This window comes from Fusarium venenatum, assembly GCF_020744135.1.
Source record: "Fusarium venenatum strain MPI-CAGE-CH-0201 chromosome Unknown EDB82scaffold_1, whole genome shotgun sequence".
Classification (NCBI taxonomy): Eukaryota; Fungi; Ascomycota; class Sordariomycetes; order Hypocreales; family Nectriaceae; genus Fusarium; species Fusarium venenatum.
The window spans coordinates 6,186,197-6,213,229 of NW_027072129.1; the positions used below are offsets into that span (position 1 = coordinate 6,186,197).

The following is a 27,033-nucleotide window of genomic DNA, read 5'->3' on the forward strand; positions in this document are numbered from 1 at the left end:
TAAAGTGACCTGTTGATTTCGTCCCTCATGCTCATAGCGGCTAATGTTTCTGATACCCCAAGGGGTGGACATGATATTCTTGGTCATTAGAGTGTCTATTTGCTCAATTCATCGTTAAATAGTTGTAATTTTCTGTCCTCTTACAGTCTCATCTGGGTATTTGTACACAGCCGACTATCTTCGTCGAGTACGTGGTGCAGGCGCAGGTGCTGGCTCAAACGCATCATCATCTGAAATCTCATCATCGCTAATCTCAACCGCCTTGCTTTGCGTACCGCTCTTCTGTGACTGTGAAAAGTTCAGCTTAGTCTGCCGTGTGTTCTTGGCCGCTGGTTTAGCTGCCGTAGTCTTGGCACTGCTCTTGGTCGCAGCAGCTCGTCGTGTCTTTGGGGGTGGGGGAATTGGTTCATCTTCTGATTCCATTACCACATCCTCCTCTTCCTCTTCCTCGCTATCCTCGAATACCTTGCGGCCTTTGGCTTTAGGAGGTGCCTTTTTGGCCGGTGCTGCTTTCGCTTTGGTAGTGCGTGCTGCTCGTTTGACCGCTGGCTTTTTAGCAGGCGGCTCATCTTGGTCCATCAGGTCTTCATCTTCCTGTGCTGCTTTGCTCTTTCCTCGTGCAGCCTTCTTAGCTGGTGCAGGTGCACGCACGCTTTCAGCCTGCTGATCATCCTCATATGTCCATGCATCTGGCTCTTCTTCCCAAGCGCCATCAAAATCGCTGTCCCAAGTTGAAGGCTTTGGTTTGAGAACTCTCTTCCTTTCTGTTGGTGCAGTGAGTAAGCCTCTAGCCTGCTGCTGCTCAATTCTTGTGCGATAAATGTCCATGGCACTGTTTAAGTCTTCGTCGTCTGATTCCAGACCCAGCATGGATTTGACTTGACCTGTTAGGTGTTCCGATACAAAAAGTTCCATGGCGTGCTTGTCATCCTTCGTCACAAACTGGGTTACGGCATCACCAAAAGGCCCCTGAGGCAGAACCTTGAGAGATTGTGCTGATAGAAAGTCTTGCACCAGATTCTCGACCTTGACCATGTCATCAGCACCCTCAAGTGCCTCAAGAGATTCCGTTGGGTTGGCAGCATTTGCCTTGCCTCCTATGATGTGTTAGTTGAGTTTGTAGTTGACCACCATAATGACTTACGCGACACAGTCTTTTTACGGTAGAAGTAGACCACATCATTCGTGTTGGCCACTTTACCGACAAATCGATTTGAGAATCTTTGGGGGTTCTCAATCTCGAATTGACCGCCATCTTGTGCCGTATACTCAACCTTGAGACGTATCAGTGGAAGAGGTCGTTCTTCCAAAGCTTCGTCGTCTGTTTGAATTGCCTCCCAGTCTGCGTTGGCCTCCTCAATCATTTCCTCAACCACTTCCATCAATCTCCGGGTCACCTCCTGACGGTTGTCCTTCTTCTTGTCCAGACCCTTGAAGCGCTTGTCTTGGGCAAGATTGAGTTCTCGTGTGACGAACGGACGCACAGTCTTGAGAGGGATCTTGTCGACCTTGAAGTCTTTGCCTGTCACACTGACGATAGCGACATGCTTCTGAACAGCCTCACCAGGCACAAGAGAAGTCGCGACAGAGGAACCGGGCTGCATGACGTGAAATCCAGTTTCAGGGTTCTGTGTAGGATCAATCAGACATTCGTGTTCGTGACCCCAGACCACTAAATCCAACCAATCTGGCAGGACATTCTCCGGGAGATAAGATGTGGCTGTGTGTGCATGGTGATTCTGATGGACAGCCAACAGATTGAACCAATCTCCCAACTGAGCACCTGGTCGGAACCATTTGACTTTGTGGTCTCGAAATGTTCGAAACATTCTCTCGTCTCGGACGTTGCTTATTCCAAAGAGGGCCAGCTTTGTAAGTCCCTTCTGCAACAGAATCGGCTTGGCCTCGATGTTGTCTGCCTCGGGTACTCGGCCGTAGTAGTTCAGTAGTCCGCTCGCTTGCAACAAGTCTAGTGAACAAAAGTTGCCCTCGCCAGAGGGATCGTCATGGTTGCCATGGATGGAAAAGACAGGAATCGAAACGTTGATATCGGGGTCCTCGTAATTGACATGTGGGAAAGCACCCTCGAACACAGTTGCAGCATCAGAAAGGAACTCTAGCGGACAAGGTTTCATGCCTAGGCAATTTTGTCTGAGAGTACGCATAACCTGGTAAAGGGATTTTCGGGAGGGTTTGTTGTCGTGAAAGAGATCACCGGCGAGGAGGACCATGTCGACCTAACAAGTCAGAAGTTGTCATGGTATAAAGGTGATTGATGGCTTCGTACATCTTCAGTTCGAGCAAGGTTCAGAACCTCGTCAAAAGATCTCCAACTGTCGTCCTTGCGGATAGGATCACGCTCTTCATAGCCGACATGATTGTCGGTCGCAACAAGGATGCGGATTGTGTCCACCTCTGCGGCCATTAGTAAGAGAAGCTAGCGCTTAAGTCAGATTAGGATCTTACCGCTAAACTCTGGCATCTTTCGGGCGTTGAACGGCGGACAATTCGTGTGACCACCTCCAAAGTTGTGACTGCTGCAACGTGCTTTACGCGGTAAGCATGTCTTGGTCCAGTGAGACGCGAGTGGTAGCCTAGAAGGTGACGCGACCAGGTGCGAGGTCACGTGCACTTCATCACTCAACTGTGTCAAATGTTTCTAACCAAAAATATGACGGCTCATCTTTTCTCAACTGTCAAATGTGAATTTGTTCTAGAAAAGCAATCAAAACGTTTTTAAAAAAAAAGGCCCGCCGACGTTGAATGGAAGCCGGATCCTGCAGCCAGTTTGACAACTAACTTTAGATAACCACCACGAGTCAGGTCCAACGCTGAAGTTTAATTAATTATCATCTTCATTGAACTCGTACCTATTTGATCAAACATCAGGCCATGTTTCCAAGTCTAGCAAGGTTCTCGGCCTCGTTCCGTTGTCTGTGTTCTAGCCCTGTCATTCCTACACCTTCACTATTGCTAGATATGGAGAAGCGAAGGGGCTCGATACGCGAATGCTACAACCCATGACCCTGAGCCTGTCATCATTGAGGACTTTAGATTACTTTATTGGAAGCTTGGCTGATCAATAATGAGGCCACTGTGATCGTGGAATGTGGAGTGTACATCACGTTTTAGTCGACTTGCAGCGACCTGATACTTTGCTCCTCGCTTTCTTAACCATCTAACGTTAGAGTAAATATCCCAGAAGCATGGTACACTAATGTTTTCTTTTCTTTTTTTTCTTAGGTCGTCATCCAACGGTTCTGTCTCTGTATTTCATGATGATATCTATTAGCTTCTCCTCTTATAGTACTACGTATTATAAACATCAATGCTCATAGCTTATTGCTTACACCAGCCCATTCTCAGCCTCTCCGTACGCCCGAAGCTACTACCTTCCTAGATCAACGCACATATACCCAAGAGGGAGTCAAGGACGGAAAGACTATTTAGGCGTGATCCTTGTCTTTCATCCTTGTCTTTCATCCTAGATAGTACGTCCATGCCGCACCTGAAGGTTGCTTCTCGGTGTAAAGTGGTGAGAGCAACGTGAAACACCGATTGGCTTAATCACAAGCTTCGTCTTCGATCCTTCTAAGGATTTCTCCCGACCTATTGCGACTGGGTAAACTTCCCCGTTTCTTCAGCGTTCAAGGGAGGCCTGCTTGTGAGGCGCCATCGTAAGATAGGTAGGCAGGTCGTGGATGAACCTGCGATCCACTCCCTCTCTCAAATCTGGTTCAAGAATCTCCTATTATTCGTACTTGGCCACGTTTGATCCCAGGAAGGTTTATATCGATTACTTCCCTTAATAGTCCGTGTTACGTTAAGACTGTCCAACTTTCGCTGTTCAAATACTCGCTCTTTCCGGCCTTATAATCCCATACAAGCCTTCATCCTTTACTGGCCGTTATAACCCACGTCCTTGAACATACACTCCAAAACCCACTACAATCATACCACAATGCATCTCGTCGCAAGGATGGACAGGGATGTCCTCCAGGGAGGAGCATTCTGGTCTCCTCAGCCGATATTCCAAGCCGATGTTCCTTTCTTTTGGTGTAAACGACACTGCCTTTCCATAGAGGATCTACCTGTTGAGATCTTCACTGCGATCTGCCGCAATCTATGTGTGCATTGTCAGCATGCACATGTTGTCGATCTCCCGCCTGGCCAGATTGACCACGCCATCGAGGCTCAGCAGGCACTGTCGCGGTTAAGCCGCACATGTCGACGCTTACGGAGCATAGGGCAGCCTATTCTATATCACTGCTATCATTCCGGAAGACAGTCAGATTTATCGAATAGTCCTGACTGTTTAAATGGCACATACACCAGAGGCTGCGAGGTTCGGAATTTGAGGGTGTTTCTTCGCACACTGCTTCAAAGACCTGATCTGGCTAAGAATGTGCGCGCACTAGCACTTTTTGCATTAAAAGAAGACACTGTGGGAAATATATCCCCGGATATGCAAGACTTGTATCGACAAGCCGGTGAGCGCGCTGGCTTTCGTGCTCTGCCTTCGTATGAACGAGTTGACTCAAAATGGTTGCAAGAAGCTTCCATCATGGCTACACCCTTTGTTGAACAACTTCTCATTTATCGATCTTCTTCAGAGGGGCTACAGTACATAAGAAACTCGCCCTTCTACCTACCGAATCTCAAATATTTAGTGTTGCCGGGCCAGGTCAAGAATCCCGATGAGTGTTGTCACATTCAGCAAATGCAAGATGTGTTAGTCAAAGCCCAGAACCTAGAAATATTGGCAGCCAGCGATGCCGACTGTGGGACGGATATTCCTCTACGCGAGCGTTTTCGAGCAGAGCCATGGGAAACTGCCCTCTCAAGTCTTCGTCGACTCTCTCTCCACGGCTTAGACCCAGATAATCTAGCCAAAATCCTTCGCCGCAGCCCAGTACTCGAAGATCTCGAGTATTTTTGCGACATGGATAAGTACACTGTTCTTCAACATAATCACCTCGCCCCTGTGAGTCACTCATTGCGGCGGTTATGTTACACTACCACGACGTGGGAACACACGTCTGGCGGCGTACAAGATATCATAGAACATGTATCAATGTTCCTCCGCTGGGACTCTTCGTTACGAGGCGATGCCAGCTTCGTTGACTTCCCGCGTCTTGAGATCCTGGAGATTGAGCAACTTCTTCTTTATGGGCCTGTATTCGACGACGAAGAAGAGCGCAAACAACGGTTTGAGGTGATGAAGGATGTCGGCCCGGAGATATTCATGGCGAGCCTTCCTTCATCGTTACGCATTCTTCATATAGGAATGGTATTAGCATGGCCAGAAATGCACCGCGACTTACTAGGCATGGTAGGGAAGATACATCGATTCCCGAACTTGAGTGTTGTTGCAGTGGATCCCTATGAAGCGCCACCGAAAGAGCAAGTTAAGAAGCTTGAGGATGCATTTGCGGCGATGGGGATCATATTCCAAGTAGGGCAGACGACGCAGGAACCATTCGGTAGGGGTATGTTGGGTGTGAGGCCAGGTCATCCAGGGAGGTCAAGTGAGAGGGATCTCAGGTTTCCGTTATCGTAGGAATCAGTCATATTCTCTAGATAGAATTCCAAAGTGTTGAGATAACTAAGAAAGAAATCAATCTCATCCTATTCACCCCTTGGGGTATCAGAGAAGCTGCTAGGAGCATAAGAGACGAAATCAACAGGTCACTTTATGCTATTTAGACTATACCTCTTAGGCTATTTATTTTTTATATCCTAAAACGACTGTTCTGGTACCTAATAACCACCTTCTCTGACTCCTGTCCTCTGACTCCCATTCTCCGACAACGCTTCTACCTTCGGAGCCGAAGCCGAAGCTGAAGTACATTGAATCGAGCTGCGGGCCGCAGACTGCGGGGTAGCATTTCCCAGCTGGTCTAGCTTCCTGCGGCTTCTCACTTGTCACTACTCGAATGAAGAATTATCTTACAAACCAGATGGAAAAGAGGCGCCGAGACACTGTAAGTTTAAAGACAATGTGACTGTGTAGTAATAGCTCGATTAGTTGAATTGACTGCCCCGCTCGTTGCTGCATCATAACATAACATAACTCCTCGTCTTGTCTTGTTAGTCTGGCTTGACTTTGTATATATATATGTACAAATCCTATTCCACAACTGATCATCTCACTCTCAATTTTCTTCATATATAAAGATCATATACAATGGCGGCAGCTGGTCACATCCGTCTTGGCTCTGCCTCCCCCGGCACCGCATCTTCCACGGCAGAGACAATAGCCCTCATCGACACCCTCGCACAGCGCGCCGCATCCGAGCACATTGACATTCTCCTCCTTCCTGAGGCCTTCATAGGCGGCTATCCTCGAGGCAGCTATTTCGGCTGTAGAATCGGCGATCGCAGCGCCGCTGGTCGCGACGAGTTTGCTCGCTACTTTGACCAGGCCATTGACCTGGGCGATACCGTGGGACCAGGTGGTGGCGGCGCGGGCATCAAATGGGTCAAGAGGCAGATTGGCGAGGAAGATGAAGTTCGTGGTGATGGTTCGCGCGAGGAATTAGAGCGCATTGCCAGGGATACAGGTGTCTTTGTAGTCGTGGGATGCATCGAGAAAACGGGTGGTAGCCTGTACTGCTCTGTTGTATATGTTTGTCCCAATGAGGGTATGCTAGGAAAGCGTCGCAAAGTCCTCCCCGTACGAAACCTCAACTTTCTTGGTGTCTCTTGACTAACAGTCTCTTCCAGACCGGCACTGAACGTCTCATCTGGGCACAAGGCTCACCGAGCACCCTCCGCGCCGTGACAACCGTCATTCGAGGCATTCGCATCAATCTCGCCGCTGCCATCTGCTGGGAGAGCTACATGCCCCTTCTCCGACAGAGTCTCTACTCTCAAAATATCAACCTGTATCTTGCCCCCACGGCTGACTTTCGCGATGCCTGGCTGGGTCTTGCGCGCACTATCGGTGTTGAGGGCCGTTGTTTCGTTGTCTGCAGCAACATGTGCGTTCCCAAAGATGCGTCCGCTGAGACGAATGGTAACGGCAACGGTCCCGTCGTGCGAGAACGTCGTGGCTCGTGTCTCACGGAAGAGGGTTTTGAAATCGCCCTTCCCAAATCCCCCACTCGTCAACGCCGTCGTAGAAAGTCTGTCTTTGACGAAGATGGAAATGAGATTGTTCTCGGATGCGAAGACGACGGCGAAGCTCCTCCTCCTCCTCCTGCTACACGACCACAAGTCGCCGCTCCAAAGACATCAGAGAGTATCTTTGACAAATCTGACTACATCTCGCCTGGTGGCTCGTCAATCGTATCGCCGTTCGGAGATGTCCTTGCTGGACCTCAGTGGGGTGACTCTGACGGTTTGATCTTTGCTGATGTGGATTTCCGCGATTGTATCAGAGGTCGTTTGGATCTTGACACTGCGGGAAGTTACTCTCGAAATGATGCATTCCGTTTCAGCGTTGAAGGGTTGAATCTGGATCCTCTGCCTTACTGATGAAGCGTAGGTAGAGGGGTCATAGTGTATGAATAAATAGTTATCAGATTGTAACGCTATATATGACGCCTATATGAGATGCCAATGCTATTGTCCGTCTATGATTATCCTAACGCCTCGCCACTTGTAATCGTAAAATAATGCTATCATTGCTTGGACTCATCACCGGGTGGTGTCTGTCGTCCTCGTTGCTCCTCCAATACCTTGCGCTCCGTCTCAACTTGCTTCCGCTGTCTTTCAAGAGCTGCTTGCGCGAGGACTTCTCTCCTACTCAATCCAGCAGCAGAACCACTCGAGTTGGTACCGCCTAGCACAAACTCACCACCTGTCCAACCGCCGAAATCCTCAGGGTAATCCTCCTCATCGTCTTCGTCATTTCCAGAGATGGTATACCGCGACGTCTCACCGATGGTGTGTCCGCCAGACTTCCAATCCGCAGCATCGACCTCGCGCTCAATCTGGTGACAGAGGTCCCAGAAATCTCTATTATGCGGACTGTGCACGTTGTGTGCTAGTTCGTGGCACAGCGTTTTGCGAATGGTCTTGTAATCGCGATATCCATCATGTGCATCGGTTCGCAAGCGCAGTTCGATCGCCTCGCCATTATTTCGGTTCAAACCGAGGAGTCGACTCGTGCCCTCGTGCGTCGTCTGCGTGTTCGAAAGAGGTTCCATCTCTGTAAGGATTCCGACGGTGAACTTATGTTTTGTCATGGTGGCGCGAATGCCAGGGTCTTCCTTGAGGCGCATGAGGAGCTTCTGGCTGCGCTCTGGGTTCGGGAGGCCCTGGAGCGGTCTCACTTGGAGGAAGGTATACTGCGATTCTTCTGGTTTTCGACGGGGCGTCGCATGTCGTGCTTTACTGCGTTGTGCCATCCTCGCAGCGTTGCGCTGGGCCACGCGCTCGGCCATATCCTGAACCTGTTGGATCTCGGCCGCCGGTGATCCCATAAGCGTCAAGGCCTTGCCCTTTAGGTCTGTGAGAGGCATATCGGGGTTCTTGAAGGGTGCTTTGAGGAGGGGAGTTTTGGGCGCGATGATCTTCTGGTTTGCGACAGGTACATCGAGGCTGGCTTCGATTTCGGCGAAAAGGTCTGTGATGGTCGCATCCTCGGGGAAGGATAGTTCGTATGTTACTTTTCTATGTGTGATGGAGAGCGTGAGCCAGGTTTGCTGCTCGTTGTCGGACATGGGAGAGTCGTCGCAGTCGGCCATGTTGGTAACGCAGCGAAGTGGCGATGGGTTCTTTAGACAAGTTATGGTTACGGTTTATGCCAATGGCAAGAATATAAATTAATAGATAGATAGATATAAAATGGGGCAGATATGAGTGATAAGAAATGATAGAGGCGAAAGGCCTTATTATATGATTTTGGATATTGTAAGCAAGTAGGCAACATTAAGTGAAACTATCGTGTTCGGAAATGTTCGGTTTTTTGCTTTGTAATACGTCACTGCCACCGCCTAAACGCCACTATAATAAGCAGACTTGGACTTGGTGATGATTACATAGTACAAACAGAGGTATTGCAATTCTTGGTAAATCCCGATAAGTCCGGTTTTTAAATTACAATGAATTTGTCTAGAATTGAATAGAAAGCTGTAGTGATCAAAGAAGAATAACATTGCTGTGATTTATTGTATGCGTACGGTTGAGTCTTGTGACTTACACGGAGATATCAACCGTCAATCGTGTACTCTTGCAGGCAATTTCAACCAATATGAACTCTTATCTGAATCTAAGTTTTTGAATGATTAATCAATAGAAAATTTTATCATTATTGTGAGTCGATAGCAAACGTAAACCACCACGAGATCAATTATTGCAATTGAGTATGATTGATTACCCTAAACCGCTCCTCCGAAATTGAACATCCAAGCGTATACAGACTTCGCCACGATAAACCTAAGTATATCGCGTACTAACTGGATCTAAGATCTAAGCACGACTAAAGGAATCTCTTGGCTCGCTTGTTAGAACCGTCAAACAAAGCACGACCCATAACAATGGGAGCCTTCTTGTGCCACAGGAACCACAGACCAGGTCTCATCACCAGCCTCACCTAACCAAGTATGTATAGAGTAACTATCGGTAGATCTCCCGCGAAGCGACAGACTAAGTTACAGAAAAGCCGTTGAGATCTTCCCTCGATCCAGGACCGATCATACCTTAGCTCCCTTTTTACCATAGCGTAGGTTACAACTGAGACACATCGATCACCTGAACTAACTCAGGTACTATCGTTTGACAGGAAGTTTATTAAGAGGCAGATAGATTTTGGATCACGTCCTCACCCGAACAAGTGTCACGTATCACACAAGACCACAAAGAAACTTAAAAATGACTCTTTATTTTCAATCCTATATATACACAAGATTGTAAAGTAAACGAAGAATGAGAGAAGCCGTTACTTCATTCATGCCCAAACGCCGTCAAACATATATCGTCGTTTCGTCGCCTGGATTATATATAAAACAATGGATAATAATCATAATGATAACAGCAAAAAGCGTCATCTCGCTCATGCTCCCTCCCTGCGAATTACATGTCACTATTGGCTATGCACTTTGTCAGATGAGAAGGGCGGACAATAAAAGCAAGGGGTCCGCAACTGGGGGTAGGATAGGATAGGGGATGATTGGGGAGTTGTTGACTTACAGTAGTGCCAATGTGAGATCACCGTGGATTCTCGCCTTGAGTTCGATTTCGATTTCGAGGTTGAGCTCCAGATGCAGACTGAGGGCGTCACTCTTACCGCCGCCGCCGCCCTGCTGTTGTTGTTGCTGCTGCTGCATCTGTTGCTGTTGTTGCTGTTGTTGCATCTGCTGCTGTTGACGCTGCTGTTGCTGCATTTGCTGTTTCTTCTCGTCGCTTGCGGAGAACTGTTTTCGACCCTCATCGTCAGATTCTTCGTCGAGCCAAGCTGGGCGTCGACGTCTTACGTCGTCTACCTTTTTGTTTCCTCGCCTACCGCCTCGGCGAGCGGGCTCTTTTTGCTGAGGCGGGGTAGCCGGCTCATCCTCCTCCTCCTCGGACTCAGACTCGTCGTCTTCAGAGTCCTCTTCCTCCTCGGAATCATCTTCGGAGTCATCCTCAGAATCAAAATCGTCGTCGTCATCGTCTTCAGACTCAGACTCGCTCTCCTCCTCTTGCTTGACAGGTGGCTGTCGCTTCTTCTGCTGGGGCTTGGCCTCTTCGGACTTGTTGCTGGCCTCAGCCTTTGCCTGCTCAGGCTTGGAGTTGGCGTCGTCTTCTTCCTTCTTCACCTCCTCGGGCTTCTTGTCGTCAGACTTGGCCTGCTCAGGCTTGTCTTCGGGATTGTCTTCAGGCTTTGACTCTTCAGGCTTTGACTCTTCAGGCTTTGACTCTTGAGATTCGGCTTGCTCAGGCTTCTCGTCCTTGTCACCGAGTGTCTCAGCCTTTGCGTTCTCTGTGTCGGGCTTGGACTCGTCCTTGTTAGAATCATCCTTGGACTCGGACTCATTTTGACCTTGCTGCTGCTGGTCTTGGTTCTGGTTCTGGTCCTGGTCCTGTCCTTGTTGCTGGTCGTTGTCATCGCCTTGCTGCTGACCGAATGGGTTGTTGTCGTTGTTGCCCTGCTGGTTCTGTCCAGGGGACTGAGGGGAGTCCTTCTGCTCGTCCTAGTGGAATTTAATTTCCGACCAGATACTCTCACTTACAATAGAACTTACTTGTTGGTATGATGTAGACATGGTGATTGGTGTTTTCCTTTGATGTTTTGCTTAGTGTATAGATGGAGTGAAGTAAATGCAATGGCTTGCTTGAGATGTTTTGCTGACAATCAATGAAATGAATTTTCTATGCTAAATGTTCTGCGCATGAGATAGCTTTTGAGATTTAAGACGTTGCAGATAGAAAAAACCTGTTGACGAGGCTTGACTGACGCAATAAGTGTCATTCTATCCCGTTCCTCGAACTCGACCCATAAAGAACCGGTTTCTACTTGTATGGGTTGTAAGGCAGTTGCTACCTGGACAAATCAAATACAGGTCAAGGTGACGTAAAAAATGGCATGCAAACCCTGGCCATATGACGTTGTCACTCCCTCAAAATGGATTGAAGGTGTGGTAGGATAGTTACAGGGATCATGCATTTATCGTGTGGCTGGTGTAAATGGAAACTGGGTCCCGATTCTACAAAGTGGACTGAAGTCATGCAGTGATTGAGTGAGTCTTCATCATCCTTCACCTATTATCCAAGAAAAGCAAAACAAGAACAGGAACAAGAACAGATACCATGGTTATCGGATTACTCGCCATCGCGGCTATCCCAACCGTCACAGGCGTGGGTAACGCAGTGAGTGCGCAAAAGAGACAAAATGAGAGCATGAGCAAGGAACAAGAAAAGTTTCATCTCACATTTATGCTAAGGCAGAATGGAAAGATAGAAGAAGTTGGACAAGGTGTTTTGGTTGACAAAAAGGTGAGCCACTCATCATTCTATTCTCTCTCTGTTGCGATACTCATGATATTAGATGTATCTCAACCTCTCAGACGCACCAGTTCAAGGCTACAGGTTTCTAGGATGGTTCTTCAAATATCCAAGTGAAGAAGGCCATCTGGGGCTGGTGAGCATGGTGTCTGACGACCCCCCTGCGCTCAACTGGATCTTTGTCGACAAGGACACGCGTGCCGTGACCTTTGGGGGCAAGAAGGACACCATTGACCACGTCATAGGACCCTGGGGATGGACGGCAGATGAGAAATTCCTGACTCTAAAGGGCGACCATGATTCGTTTGTGGCGGTGCGAGACGATGATGGGAAATGGTCTGTCTACTGGGACCCGGAGGGTGATATCGAGGACGAAATAGATGATGAGGAGAGATGCCAGCCAGTGAGGCTTCGAAGAAGACCGCAACTTGGCATGGAGAGCAGCTATGTTAAGAAGTGATTTACAGCAGATATTCCCCCGTACAGTATAATTACCGGTAATAACAGAGATATATGCGTCCATAATCACCCAACGTCAACTAATAAATGGCTGGGGTTTTCAAGTCCGGGGGGCTGTCCATTGTAATGCATTGCACTGTAAGCCCAAAGTTGGAGGAGGGCTGCAAGGTCGGCCATGGTCATGTTAAAGTGGGTTGCCTTGAGCAAGGGTATCCGACTGGATTTACCATCTCGATCATGACCTCATGGGGGTCCAAATCCTGTTATGAGGTTTTGGAGTGAAAGAGTAGCTCAAACTTATATCACCTTGGCTACCTTGATTTCTAGACTCGTTTCTTCTTAGTGAGAAACCATCAACTTTGCCTGCATTCATACAAACACCAACTAATACACACACTACATCTTTGTACTTCACAACCAACTAGCCAGCGACTCTTTTATTCCATCCATCATCATGTCTTCTATGGAAAAGGACCGCGTCGAATCTGACGAACAGACCATGTCCAGCGAGGAAGCTCCCCGACGAGAGCGCCGCAGCAAGAAGAAGAGCAGCAAGTCTCGCCGACAAGGCACTCAGCAGCAACAGCAAGGCGGTGGTGGTTCAGGACCTCTTGACCAACTCCCTCTGGCTGGCGACCTCGGCAACACAGTCGGCGGCGTCACAGACGGCGTGAGCAACACCCTGGGCGGCGTTACAGGAGGCCTTGGAGGTCTCACAGGCGGCCAGCAGCAGGGTGGCGGCGGTGGTGATGCCGGCAAGGACACTCTTCGACTTCGTCTAGATCTCAACCTCGATATTGAGATTCAACTCAAGGCTCGTATTCATGGTGATCTCGAGCTCTCTCTACTGTACGTATATGTCTCTTCCCTTTTCGTCCCCCTCTTCTCTTCCCCTCCAAAAATCTGTGGCCGTTGTATCTTACTTGGCTTGCAAATCTCCAGAACGGGATAGAATCGCCGCGATGAATATCTTGATGCAGAGGCTAATAATTGCTTTGCGCTGTGCAGAAACTAAGAAGCTGGTTTGTCTTGCTGGCTGCTTATCGTTTTGTTATTCATGTCATGACGGTACCCATGTAATGTTATGTTAGCTACTGTTTTCACAACAGCTCGATCAACAAATGGCGGCGCAACATGGTGTTTTTATTAAATAATGATGGTCTTTTATATATATTTTTGGGAGAAGGAATAAACACAATACAACACGGATACTACCATACCAGTACAATTTCATATCATTATTCGCGACTGTATGTATAACTAAACAATAAGTGGTTAAAGAGTGACGAAAAGTATCATATCATATCGCCATGACAAGAGAATATGACACGGCATGACATGATATTCTAAACTTAGCAGGGTTAGACGGTTCCAGTTCCAACGTTATATCCCGAAACTCAAAAAGACACATCCAAGAAATCAAGGCTGCCAAGGATCAGAAGCAAGCCACAAAATAAATCAAGGAGAAATGCCACGCAAGCCACCGTCACCATCCTCATCAAGTTTAGTTCCCTCTTAGTTTTGTCCTTGTTTCATACAAACTCGTTGTTCCAGCACCAGGAACCAAGCTTCGAGCGATTAGACTGGCACCAAAGCTTGGTCTAGACACAAAAGAACACTGCAAGAAAAAAAAATAGGGACTAGCTTTGGACTTGCTTCCCACCAATCAGAAGCTCCATATGTACAGTTGCCAGGGTTCAATTTGTCCTGTCTCATCTTGTTTATATCCCTGCTAGCGTCGAAACCCCCCCTCCGAAGTTCCCGCCATCGCGATGAGCAATGACGATCAGAGATTATCCTGTTAGTTACTCTACGGTAGTATTTTCATTTATGCGGCTCTACCCGTATTCTCTGTAACAACTACATGCCAATAATATCGTCACTCTTGCGTGTCTTTCAGGGGGCGTTGCTGCATAGAAGAATGGCAAAGGATCCTTCAAACGACCCCTACAGACTGTTCCCCTCTCTTTTTTTCTCGGGTTGGGTCCTGTCAGTTGGACTAGTCTTCCCTAGCTAAACACTTAGGCTCTACTGTAGTCGGATCTGTAGGTAAGCTAAACGAGGTCGGGTTTCCAAGTTTATGTATCTTATCTGTCGTCATGTCCCCGCACAAACCATAACTCGAGCCACACTCACAGCACATAGCAGCAGCCCTTTTTGGCATCTTGAGCAGTAGTGGCAGTGGCGGTGACTCTACTTTTTCTCTCTCACTCCCTCACTCACTCACACACTCTCTGCCATCTCCATACTCCAGCCATATTTCTCTTAGACCCAGACCCCCCAGCCCAGAAGATCCAGGATCAGTCCCAGCCAGGATCAGCGACAGCCGCAGAAGTTGCCACAAGGACCACATACCGCTTACACCAAAGAATAATAGCCGCAATGTCCAACCATTCATCCTCATCCTCCACCCCTGAGGGCGATCCTACGCACAGCACTTACGAGGTCAATGTCCCAGTCCGCAACGGACGAACCTCTGAGCCAAAAGTTGAGAACCCAGAGATCCGCATCCCCAGGATAAAGCCAGTCTCGGATACCAGCAGTGGCACCACCACAGACCAGCAGCAAATGCCACAGCCACAAAATCAAGAAATGGATCTTCAGAAACTCGCGGCTGGCCTCGAGGGCAAATACGTCGACGAGTTCGGCAACATCCTAGACTGGGATGGCACCGTCCTTGGTCGAGTCCAAGGCGACCTTCCTTCCATGGTAGGGCGACCAGTCGCAGCTGACGGACAAGTTCTCGACGAGGACGGAGAAGTGGCTGGTCAAGTATGCGACAACTATATCGAGCCAGAGCCACCGAAACTCAAACCCTTGGCCTCAGGAGGACTCAAAGTCGATGATGAAGGCTACATCTACGATGACCAGGGAAACAAGATTGGCAGACTCGATAAGCCGATAAAAGACGGAGCCGACAAAGTTTCCGAGAGGCTCAAAGGCGATCAAAAGCAAGGTCAAGGTCAACAGGGCCAGGGTAGTGGTGGAAGTACCGGCACCACAGACACTAATAACGGTGCTCCCAAGCCACCGAGGCCTGACGAGCTGTTCCTGGATGTCAAGTCGACATATGATGGTATTCAGCTCACCATCAAGATTCCCACTGTCTTTAACAGCAGAATGATGCGCGAGACCAAGAGCAGTGGCAGCCAGACGACTGAGACAGCAGTGGCAGAAGTTAGTAGCGACAATCGATAGTGCAGTACTTACGTACATTTTTTTTTGGCGCGTTTCACAATTGTCCAACCCATATCCATGTAAGTGACCATGTAAGTCAGTAAGCCCAGACCCAGCCCAGGAGCAACGCAGGCCATCAAATCATAGACTTACATACATATGAATCATATGTATCTATTCGTATGAGTGCAAGTGCATACAGTACATCAGCTTTCTTCTTACATACCTGTTCTTCACTCCTTACTCCTCACTTTCACTCCTCGAATCCCATTCCCAAACACCCCCTCCACACCTCGGAATACGTAAACCTCATAGGGTAACCCCTCCCCGTTGGTTTGCATTCACGCTAGATTTACCTAGTTCATGTTCATCATTCATTCATTCACTGGGACTTACACTTATCGTGTACCTTTTGCTTTTCACCTGCCTTTCTGGCAGTTAGAACCTGCTACCACAGTACACTATCTGCTCTACTGCACGTGAAGTCCACGCAACCACATTTCTCATCTGCCAAAACCCCAACTCAGGCCAGTTTTCTCATCTCGATCCAAACCATGAATGTGCAAGATCGTCTGCATCTTCTACATCGAGTGTGGCAGCCTCTGCCCCGCAAGCCTGTTTTTCCCAACCGTTCCTCATTATCTTCGGGACAGTCTAGACAGGGATAGCATCAAACAAGCAGCCTCATCCTTGTGGCTTGCCTGCCTGTACAGCTTGAGCTCTACCCTTGTGTGCCTGTTACGCGCCTAACCCATGCCTTGAGGAGCTGTTTATAACGTCATATAACAGCTCTCGCCACACCATCCCGCGCTGCCCATCCCCATCATGACGTGTGGCTGTTGCAGCTGTCGTTCGACAACAGGTGCGGCGCAGGCAGCTCATAGGAAGAGAGTAGCTAGATGTGGTGTTCACACTGACGTTGTGATTGCTAGTTGACGTGATTGAAAGATGCTTGAACGGTTGTTGTAAAACTTGTTTTGCATTAGCTCTGCGTCTGTATAAGTAGTCTAAGATGCGTGGTGGTTGCAGCTTTCCGAAAGAAAAGTATCAATTCATCTTATAATTTTGGCCAACTTACAAAGCGTTAATCAAAACAAAACTATACCTATTCCCCATTGACACTACGATACCCCTCAATTCCATCTCTTATCTGAAAGATACCCTTTTGTTATATCTTGAAGGAGTTGAAGAAGAAGAAACATACCATCATCATCATGTCTGAGACCAAAGATCTTTCCTCTCAGGTCCAAGACACAACAAAAGATACTGCTTCCAACGAGCAGCAATCCTCTGGTGCGTTTGGCAGTCCCCAACGAAGTTTGGCGCTTATCGTCCCCATTGCAGTCAACTATGACCAATCAGTCCCTAGGAGTGGTGTTGTGAATGATGCTGGTGATATCCTCGACGATGCTGGCAAGACTGTCGGCAAAGTCGCTGACACCGATAACCTCAAGGACCTCGTAGGCAACACCGTCAATACCGCTGGCGAAGTTGTCAACTCTTCAGGCGATGTCCTAGGCAAGACACTGCCAATAAGACAAGGAAAGCCTGAAGAGGAAGAGGACTCCCACGACGAGGAGAAGAGCGAATACACAACCCAGACCAAGGACAAGAAGTCTGGTGGTTTGGGAGACGCTGTCGGCAGCGTTACCAGCGCTGTTGGAGGAGTGACAGGAGCGGTTGGCGACACTGCCAAGAGCGCCACGGACACTGTCGGCGAAACAACCAAAGGCGCTACCGATGCCGTCGGTGACACAGCCAAGGGTGCTACCGACACTGTTGGCGACGTGACTGACGACGCTGGCGCCAAGTCAGAAGCTACATCCCAAGCCACCGACACCAAGACACCCGCAGAGACCCCCAAGGCCCCCGAAGTAAAGGCAGAGACACCTGATGTTAAGGACGAGGCATCTGATGTCAAGGACGAAGCATCTGATGTCAAGGACGAGACGACAGAGCAAAAGGACAACATCACTCTTGAGGATCGAGAGGCACCAGCCGATGCCGATGACAAGCTCAAGGAGGTTGCTCCCGAGCCCGAAGAAGCCAAGGAAGCCACCAAGGACGCTCCTGAGGAGGCCAAGGACGCTTCTGAGGAGGCCAAGGACATCCCTGAAGAGGCCAAAGAGGACGTTACCTCCAAGGTCGACGAGCAAGATGTCCCCAAGCCCGAGGATGTCGAGGACAAGCTTCAGGAGAAGACTGACGTTGCTAAGGACGAAGCTTCCAAGTCTGAGGTTCCTGAAGCTGATGTTTCCAAATCCGAAGCTCCTGCCGATGAGATCCCCAGCGGTGAAACTCCTGCAGATGACGACAATTCTAAGGCACCTGGTGATGATCTGAAGTCTGTTGCTCCCGGAGAGGATGCTGCAGGTGTCACCGACGAGGTCCAGAGCAAGGCCGCTCAGGGCGAGGATGCTGCTCAGGACAAGGTTTCGGAAGCCGAAAAGGCTGCTGAGGATGTTCCTGAGGACGTCCCTGAGGACGTCAAGAGCAAGACTGCTGAGGGAGAGAAAGCCGCTGAAGATCTCCCCGAGGATGCCCAGAGCAAGATTTCTGAGCGTGAAGATGATGCTCAGGACAAGCTTGACGAGGGTGAGAAGGCCGCCGAGGAGCTCCCTGAGGATGCCCAAAGCAAGGCTCCAGAGGGCGAGCAAGTCGCTGGCGACGTCGCCGATGAGGCCAAGGATAAGGCCGCGGAAGGTGAAGATGCTGTCGATGAGAAGACCGCTGAAGCTGAGGACGCTGCCAAGGAGCCTCTCGACTTCTCCGTCCTCAAGGGCACCACTGTCGACAAGGAGGGCAACCTCGTCAACGACAAGGGTGACAAGATCGGCAAGATTGTCGAAGGTGAGCTCAAGCAGCTCATCGGCCTCAGCTGTGACGACCAAGGTCAGATCTGGGATAAGACTGGCAAGCAGCTTGGCAAGGCTGAGCCTATCCCCGAGTGGGACCGCGAGCAGAAGGACTTTTCTATTCTCAAGGGCACTACCGTCAACAAGGAGGGTAATCTTGTAAACGACAAGGGTCACCTCATCGGACGTGTCATTGAGGGCGAGATCAAGCAGCTCGTTGGCCTTTCTTCCGACGACCAGGGCGTCATTTGGGACCGCACTGGCAAGCAGGTCGGCAAGGCCGAGCCCCTCCCTGAGTGGGAGCGTGGTGAACAGAAGGATTACAGCATCCTGAAAGGCATGACTGTCGACAAGAACGGTAACCTCGTCAACGAGAAGGGTCACCTCTTCGGAAAGGTCGTTGAGGGTGAGATCAAGCAACTTATCGGTCTCTCCTCTGACGATCAAGGTGTCATCTGGGACAAGACTGGCAAGGCTGCTGGTAAGGCCGAGCCTCTTCCCGAGTGGGAGCGCGGCGAGCAGAAGGACTTCTCTATCCTCAAGGGGGCTGTTGTCGACAAGGAGGGTGGTCTCACTAACGACAATGGAGATACCATCGGCAAGGTCACTGAGGGTGAGATCAAGCAGCTCGTTGGCCTCAAGTCCGATGAGAACGGTAAGATCTGGAGAGACGGCAAGGTTGTTGGCCAGTCTGAGCCTCTGGCTGAATGGGAACGTGTCCAGAAGAAGGATCGATCCATCCTCAAGGGAGCTGTTGTCAATAAGGATGGTGGTCTCACTAACGACAAGGGAGATACCATCGGCAAGGTCACTGAGGGTGAGATCAAGCAGCTCGTTGGCCTTAAGTCCGACGAGAACGGTAAGATCTGGAGAGATGGCAACGTCGTCGGCCAGGCTGATCCCCTCGAGGAGTGGGATCGCGTCCAGAAGAAGGACCGATCCGCTCTCAAGGGCAGCAAGGTTAACAAGGTCGGCAAGCTTGTTGATTCCAACGGCAACGTTGTCGGAAAGGTTGTTGAAGGTGACCTGAAGGAGCTTCTCGGCAAGCGTTCCGACGAGAACGGTGATATCTGGAACGACTCTGGAGAGGTCATCGGCAAGGGTGAGCCTGTCTCTGCCTCCGAACGCGAAGAGAAGTCCTCGGCTCCCTTCGAGAACTTCCCTGGTGCCACCGTCGAGTCTGATGGACGTGTCATGTACCAAGGCGAGCAGGTTGGCGAGGTTATTGAGGGTAACCCCAAGGAGCTCAAGGGCAGCAAGGTCGATGAGGATGGTGACATTCTCGACCGCCGCGGTAACACCGTCGGTAAGGCCAAGCGCTGGGAAGCTCCCGAGGCTGAGGAGGAGAAGCCTGTCGACAACTCTGCTCTTGCTGGCAAGCGTGTCAACAAGGCCGGAAACCTCGTCAGCGAGTCAGGCGAGATCTACGGTCGTGTCATTGAGGGTGATGTCCAGAAGCTTGTCGGACGCATGTCTGACCGCGATGGAAACATCCGAAGTGAGTCTGGAGACATCATCGGCAAGGCTGAGCTTGTCTCTGAGGGCGAGCGCGGTGGCAAGAAGGATGGTCCTTTCGCCGAGCTCAAGAACTGTACCGTCGCCAAGGATGGTAAGGTTGTCAACCAAGCTGGCGAGACTGTTGGCCGACTTGTTATTGGAGATGCTAAGGCTCTCGTCGGACGCTCTGTTGATGATGACGGCGAGATTGTCGACTCCAATGGCAATGTTATTGGCAAAGCCGAGCGCTGGGAGGAGCCTGAGAAGGAGAAGACACACAACCCTCTTGCTGGCCGCAAGGTGAACCGTGAGGGCAACGTTGTTGACGCTGACGGTAACATCATTGGCAAGCTCACCAGCGGTGAGATCCTCGACTGCCAGGGCAAGGAGGTTGATGAGGACGGCGATGTCTTTAACCAGAAGGGCAGCGTCGTTGGTCACGTCTCCCTTCTTGAGGACATCCCCAAGGAGGAGGAGCCTGAAGAGGCACCCGAGCCTGAGGGTGAGACTGAGGAGGAGCGCATCAAGCGCGAGCAGGCCGAGGCTGATATCAAGGCTGAGAAGGATGAGGCTGAGAAGAACAAGAAGCTTGCTCAGCAGCTCTCCTACCAGATTGAGCAGACTCTGGAGCGACTCCGACCCATCTGCAAGTCCATCAACGACAAGATCAGCGCTGCTGAGGCTCAGAAGCCTGAGGACCGTGACGAGGAGGAACTTGTCCGACAGGTCAAGCCTCTAATCGAGGACGGTGGAAAGCTTCTCACTGAGTGCAACGGCATCATCCGCGGTCTTGACCCTGATGGTCGCATTGGTCGCAATGCTAAGCAGAAGACTGCTGCTGGTGAGGCTACTCCTGAGGAAGCTCACCTTGCCAACGTTCTGAAGGAGCTTTCTACTGAGATCCAAACCTGTATCGATGAGGGCAAGCGCAAGCTCGAGGGTATGCCCCACGCCAAGAAGGAGATCAACCCTCTCTGGGGTCTCCTTGCCGAGCCTCTCTTCCAGATTGTCGCTGCTGTCGGTCTCCTGCTTAGCGGTGTTCTCGGCCTCGTTGGCAAGCTTCTCGGTCCCATCCTTGGACCTCTTGTAAGTTTCATTCACCCATTCTACATTTCTTTCATCTTGCTAACAATGTCTCTAGCTGAACGGTCTTGGCCTTGGTGGCCTCCTTGACGGTCTTCTTGGTGGTCTTGGTCTCAAGAAGATCCTCGGAAGCCTTGGTCTTGGTGACGTCGTCGGCACTGTTACTGGAAAGAAATAATCAAAGGAGTATGATTAATTGAAGGGTATCATCATTTAATGAATTATATCTTTGGGGATTTTATTTTGTACAATGATTTTTAGCTAGGAGTTATGTTAGCTTTATGAATTTCACGAACAAGTTAGGCCAATAATGATGAGTTTTGGAATGAGGTGCAGAGTTTGTGAAGAATCCGATTGCGGCTTAGCTCAAGTGTGCTGAGTCAGCATTAAAATTCTCGACTACAAATTTCTGACTTTTTTTTTTCACAAGCTTCAATGTTTCCCATCTTTCAACAAACAACCATGACCAGCTTGTTTCTGGCGTGGCCTTCCTGAACGATGCAACGATGCGTCTCTTCCTCATTCGGCATGGAGAGACAGTCGACAACGTTGCAAACCTCTATGCTGGCTCGCGCGACTCTGCCTTGACTGCCCATGGCGTTATGCAAGCTCAAAAACTAGCATCTCACCTTGCTGGGCACGTCACCATTGATCGCATCTTCTCTTCAAACCTCAGCCGTGCGGTCTATACCGCGCAGGCTATCCTCGATTCGCAGAAATGCGCAAAGGATCTGAAATTGGTCCAGGTGCTGGAGCTGAGGGAGAAGGACTTTGGTACGGGCGAGGGCACCAAGTTTGGATCGGCGACCAAGCATGAGGGTTCCGAGACGCCGCAGGCAATGAGAAAGAGGATCGATGTCTTTGTGGACGAGCATTTGCCTCGACTACACGAAGACTCGACCGTCTGCATCGTCGCTCACGGTATTATCCTCGGGACTCTATACAAAGCCCTCCGCGACAGGATTTCTTCCACGTCCGCTGAACCCGATGCCGCACCAGAAGGTCGGACAGAATCTGCTTTTGTCCGACCCACCTGGAGCAACACCGGATATGTGGAGGCATGTATCACGGTCGACGCATCTGCCACAGATCAAAATGTGCAGATGCGCGTCGTGAAAATCAACAGCGTCGAACACCTCAAAGGTCTGAAAAAGACCCGAGGCGGAATTGGCAGCGCCAAGTTCGACGCCAAACAGAAGACGATGGACTCGTTCTTCAAGCCTGTCTTGCGAAAGCGCAAACTTGAAAATGAGAACATCGTCTCGCGATAAATGGTACGTTACAATTTTTTCTCAAATTATCTCAACACATCCCCAAGCTTTATGATGAAGAAGCATTATACACAGACCTGTACCGAAATACACAATGTGGAAAAACTTTTGTCCAACCGCTGTCTGACAGCTTGTTCACAATCATCTTCTGTCGCCATTACTTTTTGGTAACACTAGCTAACATTGAACTCAATAGGTTTCTTGCTACTGCTACAATAATATGTTGGCCTTCTAGAATCATTAAATATAATACATCCTATTCTAAACATCTGTGCTTGTCTCGTCCACTCCAGTGAATACTTTGTACATGCGTCTGCTCACAGCCGGCCCAACTGTGCGGTCCGAATAGGCACCGTCTTTGTTAGCCAATTTTCTTACACCTTCCAATCGCATTGGTCCAGTCGTCTCGAAGCCCCGAACTAATTTACTAACGGTGTCGAACTCCTTGGCCACTCCGTGTGCAATTGGTGCTGTGACCCTCACGATCTCCTGCAGCATACGAACATAAGTGTCTTTCGTATCCTCGCCTGTCTTGACCTGCCCGCTTTCCATGCAGAATCCTGCTCCGAGCGTTGCTTGGTCTCGTTGCTTTCGGTAAGGAATTGTCGAGATGTGCTGGGTAAAAGTGAGGATCTGCTCAGCAGTCTCCATAGGTGTTATAGTGTGGTGGACCAGAACCTCGTGCATGACCTGCAGTTGCAGAAGCGCATCCTCGATCTTCTCTTCAGGTATGTATTCTTGAGCAGGTTTGTTTCGGCGGTTTGAAGAAGTTGCGGCTTTCTGGGCACGGACGTTGGAGGCAAATTGTCGATTGCGAAGATTTCGGTTCTTGCGTATCCAAGGTGAGAGTCCTTCAATAAGGTAAAGAATATGATGCTCTGCGAAATCCTTCCGCACCTGCTCAACATGAGAAGAGACATTGTCGTCTATTGCAAGCTTTACAAAATCATCGGTATGCATGACAACAAGTGCGTGCTTCTCGTCTTCAAGGCGAAGGGGTATTGGCTCCCAGAGGCCAATATCATCATTATATCGACTGCGGACCTTTCTACGCCACTTGATGACATTCTCAACCGGGCTGTCCCAAGTTGTGTACTGCACATCAAAGGGTTCCAGCATTGTCTGGAGCGCAGTTGTGACCGTAGAGTCTAGACTTGAAGGGATGTCGACCATCATTTCTGGTGTTGAGATCTTCTTGTCCGTTCGCAGCTTGTTGACCTCGGCCAGTGCTGCATTGCGCTGCTTCTCTCGGATCTTGGCTTCCTTTGCTTCCTGTTTCTCACGTCGTTTTGTTTCCTTCTCAATTTCTTTAGCTGCTGCCTTTGCTTCCTTTTCTCTTGCCCGATCGACTGCTGATGGTTTGTTCGAGGTTGTCGGTTTCGCTCGGGACTTAGATGACAAGACCTCGCTTTGTGAGCGCTGGAGCTGCGATCGACGTCGCATTTTTGTTACATCGAATGCCGCAATGTCCGGCAGTTCGTCTTCGGAGCCATTCTCGTCGTTCGAATCATCGTCAATATTAATGACGGCCCGTTTCTTTCCTGGCGGTGACGAATCGAAGGAGAAGGCCTCGGGGGCCGAACTAGATATGGGATCCCACGTCGCATTCTTTTTGGGCAGCGGTTTGGTTGTTGGTGCAGGTGGAGAAGTTATGATGATATCGGGTTCTTTTGATGTTGTCGGTGCTGGCTGGGGAGAGCTGGCGAAAGGATCGGACGACTCGATGGGTCTTGCAACTGTCTTCGATATTGCCTTTGATACTGGCTTTGGTGGCGAGCGTCGTGCTACCACGGGTGAACTTGCAAATGGGTCTGAGTCTTCGGCCTCAATTATCTGCTTTGTAGGTTTTGCAGATACGGCAGCGGAGGGTCTCATCTGACCAGGCGAGATCAAACCAGGAGAACTGGTAAGCTGAATAGGATCTTCAACCGCTTGAAGTCGACCGTTTGGGTTCGGGCGCACTGGTGGTAAGATCGACTGGGATTCAGATGTCGGAGATATTCGCTTAAGAGGTGGTTGTGCTGGAGGAGGCGACAAACGCCGCCTCTTGTTTGGATTTTCATGGACCAAAATGGGTTCATCTACATCTATCGTTGTGTCGAAGTCATCGGACAGAAAGAGTTGACTAGACAAGGGCACACGCGCCACCGCATCCGACTTTGTCGCATTGATACTTTGTTGCTGTCCATTTTCTTGAGTGGCATCATCGAGTTGGGGTAATTGGGCAGATGGCGGTGGAATGCAATGGCTCGGCGGACTCGATGATATAAGATCAATCACGTCGTTCGCCATTGTGCTACATTTGCGATACTTGCACCAGCAAAGATTGAATGGTGGTCGAAGTTTTCGTAATTGATGGCGGGGCAATTTAACAAGGTCCTCTTGCGCGATGTGACGCGACGACCATTATTCGCATGAACACGAAAAACGCCGAGTCACGTGGGAGGTACCGGGTAAGTTGAATCATTAGGAATGATACATTCCAGCTGGTTTTGTTTTACCTTCCTTCAAACTATGTATCTGTACTATTGACGATAAATCTCTTGGTAAAATGTGCTAATTAAATAACATATTACAAATACGTTTGTTTAATGTTCTTGTGGTAAAGGCACAACATGAAGAAGGTCCTGGGCAATCACGAATCGGTCATCATGGCCAAAACTCCGGTGCGTCATTGAGCAAGTCAAACTAAGACGCCGTACATAAACGCATGGCCAACGCTAATGCGAGACGATTTGGGCTGAGAATTCCGTCAGAGGCACGAAACCGTGCTCTTGTTTGTGACCATAGAGCTTGCAAACATGCATATCACTTGTGCTGTATCACCATGGGGTTCTGCAATTCATGCCGTGAAGACCATGCATATAAGCATGTCATATTCGAGGTAGTGATAAACATTCAAGGTCAGTCACTAGACTAGCATTGTTTCAAAGCCGAGCAAGTGGATCAAAACATATGTATGCTCGGTATATCAGCTGTTAGTATGACAAGGGCCGCTGTCAAAATAGTCTAGCTGGCTCCAATACTATCACTTATACTTCACATTTGTTCGCAGTTATTTTGAGTGAATTAAGGAATCGCCCTAACAACGTTCTATCTTAAGAGAATCGCCAACTAAGGTCAAATTCGGATACTATACCAATGCTTCTGCCAAGACTATGTGGTCTTTGGGATGCAAAGATAATCATCCTGAAAGTCAAGTTTCCTAACAACACACGCAACACAAATATAATGAAACGTCGATCTACTATGTATACTGACCATAAAAGCCGCACAATGTCACATCGTCTCTTCGAATAGTCTACACTAGGTAAGGCTCTGGCTGAAGATATGGATAGGAATGCCCCCATTCCGCGCCTTGCAGTAGGCCTGATACTATACTAGGGTAATAATGGAGACCTCGCTTACATGTCACGGTCTACAGTAACATCGTGTTCAAGGTTTGAAATTTAACGAGGTCTGTTGACTAAATGATATCAGCAAGGTTTTTGTGCCGCCCGGACTATTTACAAGACAAATCGAGTAAAAACTCTCTTCGGATGATTATACCCAGTAACCATCAGAGTAGTCTTGGTGTTTAATAGATCAATGGGGCAAGTTAGGTTTCACATCGTAATGTCCGTTCTTGAATAAAAACATGCAAACCCTTGTCGAGGTCGTCGTCACATCATTGAACTTGAACAATATTAGAAACTGACCTTGACCGCCAGGATAAGTCAAGGGATCACCAACCTCGCTGATTCGAAAGTGGATATGCAAGACCCTGGCCTGGCCCGAAGGAGGAAAAAAGTTGACCGCGACATCCAGTAAAGAGGTGAAAATATTTCAGCAACTTTGTAGTAGTTATACTAGGATATCCGCGGACTTGTTGAACTGTCATAATACCAGTATAGTTCTTTGAGTCTCAGAATGTCCATATTCCGTTTACCCCTGACCTAGTCATCGGCAATGACTGATAACGGTCAACGGAGCTCTCACTGTAAGACTGACGAATGGCATTGGTTCAACATCGACCGTTTGTTCATGTTATTTGGTGATGAACATTCCATACCGGTATTGGCTTTCCTACGGGGGAAGATGTCTAAGACAGGCGCCCATGTGCTCATGTTGATGTCTTGATTGGTACGGATAAGGCTTCCTTGGTAGTAAAATCAGCTTGTTAAGGTGACAATCACGAGGAAGAGTTTTGCTGCGTATGATATGCCGTAATAGGGGCAAAGCGAAAAGGAAAAAGAATGACAGCTCATTCGCAACCAACTATATCACAGACGTAAACGATAAAAAGCACAAAGTCTCAAGGTGTCATTGGGATCACGACTGGGGTCTGAAACAAACCGTGGCCAAGCCGCCGAGGTGAGTTTAGCCCCCGCGATTTGCCTGCTGAGAGTCAAATGACAGACCAAACACGGACGGAAGACAGGCAGAAACCATGCCGGTCACGTAGGAGTTTCCACATTTTACCTCTGATGTCGCGAGATGGTGCCATCCCGCGGGTCTTGATGGAGGGAGGAGTCAAGGATGGTTAGATGACTTGCAACCAGAGTGGCAACTGAAGCCGCTGTGACAAGTTGGTCTCAGGTATCCGTACGTTGGGAGACGAGATCGTTAAGGTGATCCCTGGATCTTATTACCGTGACAGGAGATGGGACGAAAGTCATGGATTCGACAGGATATGGCCAATCGTAAGACTCGGAACGGGTGTCGCATAGATAGTATAGTTTATTGTCAGCCACCAGACGGACAATATAATGGGCACGGGG

The 27,033-nt window shown here is 49.2% G+C and overlaps 10 protein-coding genes across 10 annotated transcripts; 6 read left to right on the forward strand and 4 right to left on the reverse strand.

Annotated features, from left to right (window-relative positions):
- Window positions 1-13: 13 nt before the first annotated feature.
- On the reverse strand, window positions 14-2,569 carry EDB82DRAFT_60182 (Mre11 DNA-binding presumed domain-containing protein). The gene is made up of 4 exons (XM_025730080.2): window positions 2,467-2,569; window positions 2,288-2,415; window positions 1,145-2,237; window positions 14-1,097 (listed from the first exon to the last, which is right to left on the reverse strand). The coding sequence occupies exons 1-4, from the start codon at window positions 2,480-2,482 to the stop codon at window positions 175-177; spliced, it is 2,160 nt and encodes a 719-aa protein (XP_025589240.1). The 5' UTR covers window positions 2,483-2,569; the 3' UTR covers window positions 14-174.
- A 955-nt stretch (window positions 2,570-3,524) lies between these two features.
- Window positions 3,525-5,752, forward strand: EDB82DRAFT_487984 (uncharacterized protein). The gene has a single exon (XM_025730079.2). The coding sequence runs from the start codon at window positions 3,962-3,964 to the stop codon at window positions 5,558-5,560; it is 1,599 nt and encodes a 532-aa protein (XP_025589239.1). The 5' UTR covers window positions 3,525-3,961; the 3' UTR covers window positions 5,561-5,752.
- Window positions 5,753-5,934: 182 nt separating this feature from the next.
- On the forward strand, window positions 5,935-7,570 carry EDB82DRAFT_487986 (carbon-nitrogen hydrolase). The gene is made up of 2 exons (XM_025730078.2): window positions 5,935-6,676; window positions 6,727-7,570. The coding sequence occupies exons 1-2, from the start codon at window positions 6,188-6,190 to the stop codon at window positions 7,477-7,479; spliced, it is 1,242 nt and encodes a 413-aa protein (XP_025589238.1). The 5' UTR covers window positions 5,935-6,187; the 3' UTR covers window positions 7,480-7,570.
- EDB82DRAFT_487987 (WLM domain-containing protein) lies at window positions 7,571-8,869 on the reverse strand. The gene has a single exon (XM_025730076.2). It carries the CDS (start codon window positions 8,691-8,693, stop codon window positions 7,626-7,628), a length of 1,068 nt encoding a protein of 355 aa, XP_025589237.1. The 5' UTR covers window positions 8,694-8,869; the 3' UTR covers window positions 7,571-7,625.
- A 944-nt stretch (window positions 8,870-9,813) lies between these two features.
- On the reverse strand, window positions 9,814-11,589 carry EDB82DRAFT_487992 (uncharacterized protein). The gene is made up of 3 exons (XM_025730075.2): window positions 11,172-11,589; window positions 10,138-11,120; window positions 9,814-10,037 (listed from the first exon to the last, which is right to left on the reverse strand). Exons 1-3 carry the CDS (start codon window positions 11,190-11,192, stop codon window positions 10,031-10,033), a joined length of 1,011 nt encoding a protein of 336 aa, XP_025589236.2. The 5' UTR covers window positions 11,193-11,589; the 3' UTR covers window positions 9,814-10,030.
- Window positions 11,590-12,637, forward strand: EDB82DRAFT_487997 (uncharacterized protein). The gene is made up of 2 exons (XM_025730074.2): window positions 11,590-11,922; window positions 11,975-12,637. Exons 1-2 carry the CDS (start codon window positions 11,737-11,739, stop codon window positions 12,389-12,391), a joined length of 603 nt encoding a protein of 200 aa, XP_025589235.1. The 5' UTR covers window positions 11,590-11,736; the 3' UTR covers window positions 12,392-12,637.
- On the forward strand, window positions 12,638-13,696 carry EDB82DRAFT_488000 (uncharacterized protein). Its single transcript, XM_065608322.1, has 2 exons — window positions 12,638-13,239; window positions 13,399-13,696. Exons 1-2 carry the CDS (start codon window positions 12,845-12,847, stop codon window positions 13,403-13,405), a joined length of 402 nt encoding a protein of 133 aa, XP_065465671.1. The 5' UTR covers window positions 12,638-12,844; the 3' UTR covers window positions 13,406-13,696.
- A 1,076-nt stretch (window positions 13,697-14,772) lies between these two features.
- On the forward strand, window positions 14,773-15,588 carry EDB82DRAFT_520848 (uncharacterized protein; the record flags this gene model as incomplete). The annotated part of the gene is made up of 1 exon (XM_025730072.1): window positions 14,773-15,588. One exon carries the CDS (start codon window positions 14,773-14,775, stop codon window positions 15,586-15,588), a length of 816 nt encoding a protein of 271 aa, XP_025589233.1.
- A 5,766-nt stretch (window positions 15,589-21,354) lies between these two features.
- Window positions 21,355-22,542, forward strand: EDB82DRAFT_488015 (histidine phosphatase superfamily). The gene has a single exon (XM_025730069.2). It carries the CDS (start codon window positions 21,509-21,511, stop codon window positions 22,271-22,273), a length of 765 nt encoding a protein of 254 aa, XP_025589230.1. The 5' UTR covers window positions 21,355-21,508; the 3' UTR covers window positions 22,274-22,542.
- On the reverse strand, window positions 22,535-24,759 carry EDB82DRAFT_564986 (uncharacterized protein; the record flags this gene model as incomplete). The annotated part of the gene is made up of 1 exon (XM_025730068.2): window positions 22,535-24,759. The coding sequence occupies exon 1, from the start codon at window positions 24,563-24,565 to the stop codon at window positions 22,535-22,537; it is 2,031 nt and encodes a 676-aa protein (XP_025589229.2). The 5' UTR covers window positions 24,566-24,759.
- Window positions 24,760-27,033: the final 2,274 nt, after the last annotated feature.

Excerpts from the sequence above, each read along its gene's own strand:
- EDB82DRAFT_60182 (XM_025730080.2), bottom strand. Across the intron at positions 2,238-2,287 it reads ACCTTGCTCGAACTGAAGAT|GTCGACATGGTCCTCCTCGC; the intron begins GTACGAAGCCAT and ends CTGACTTGTTAG. Across the intron at positions 1,098-1,144 it reads CCGTAAAAAGACTGTGTCGC|GAGGCAAGGCAAATGCTGCC; the intron begins GTAAGTCATTAT and ends AACACATCATAG.
- EDB82DRAFT_487984 (XM_025730079.2), top strand. The coding sequence starts at position 3,962 with ATGCATCTCGTCGCAAGGATGGACAGGGATGTCCTCCAGGGAGGAGCA.
- EDB82DRAFT_487986 (XM_025730078.2), top strand. The coding sequence starts at position 6,188 with ATGGCGGCAGCTGGTCACATCCGTCTTGGCTCTGCCTCCCCCGGCACC. Across the intron at positions 6,677-6,726 it reads AGCGTCGCAAAGTCCTCCCC|ACCGGCACTGAACGTCTCAT; the intron begins GTACGAAACCTC and ends AGTCTCTTCCAG.
- EDB82DRAFT_487987 (XM_025730076.2), bottom strand. The coding sequence starts at position 8,693 with ATGGCCGACTGCGACGACTCTCCCATGTCCGACAACGAGCAGCAAACC.
- EDB82DRAFT_487992 (XM_025730075.2), bottom strand. The coding sequence starts at position 11,192 with ATGTCTACATCATACCAACAA. Across the intron at positions 11,121-11,171 it reads TGTCTACATCATACCAACAA|GACGAGCAGAAGGACTCCCC; the intron begins GTAAGTTCTATT and ends AAATTCCACTAG.
- EDB82DRAFT_487997 (XM_025730074.2), top strand. The coding sequence starts at position 11,737 with ATGGTTATCGGATTACTCGCCATCGCGGCTATCCCAACCGTCACAGGC. Across the intron at positions 11,923-11,974 it reads GTGTTTTGGTTGACAAAAAG|ATGTATCTCAACCTCTCAGA; the intron begins GTGAGCCACTCA and ends TCATGATATTAG.
- EDB82DRAFT_488000 (XM_065608322.1), top strand. The coding sequence starts at position 12,845 with ATGTCTTCTATGGAAAAGGACCGCGTCGAATCTGACGAACAGACCATG.
- EDB82DRAFT_488015 (XM_025730069.2), top strand. The coding sequence starts at position 21,509 with ATGCGTCTCTTCCTCATTCGGCATGGAGAGACAGTCGACAACGTTGCA.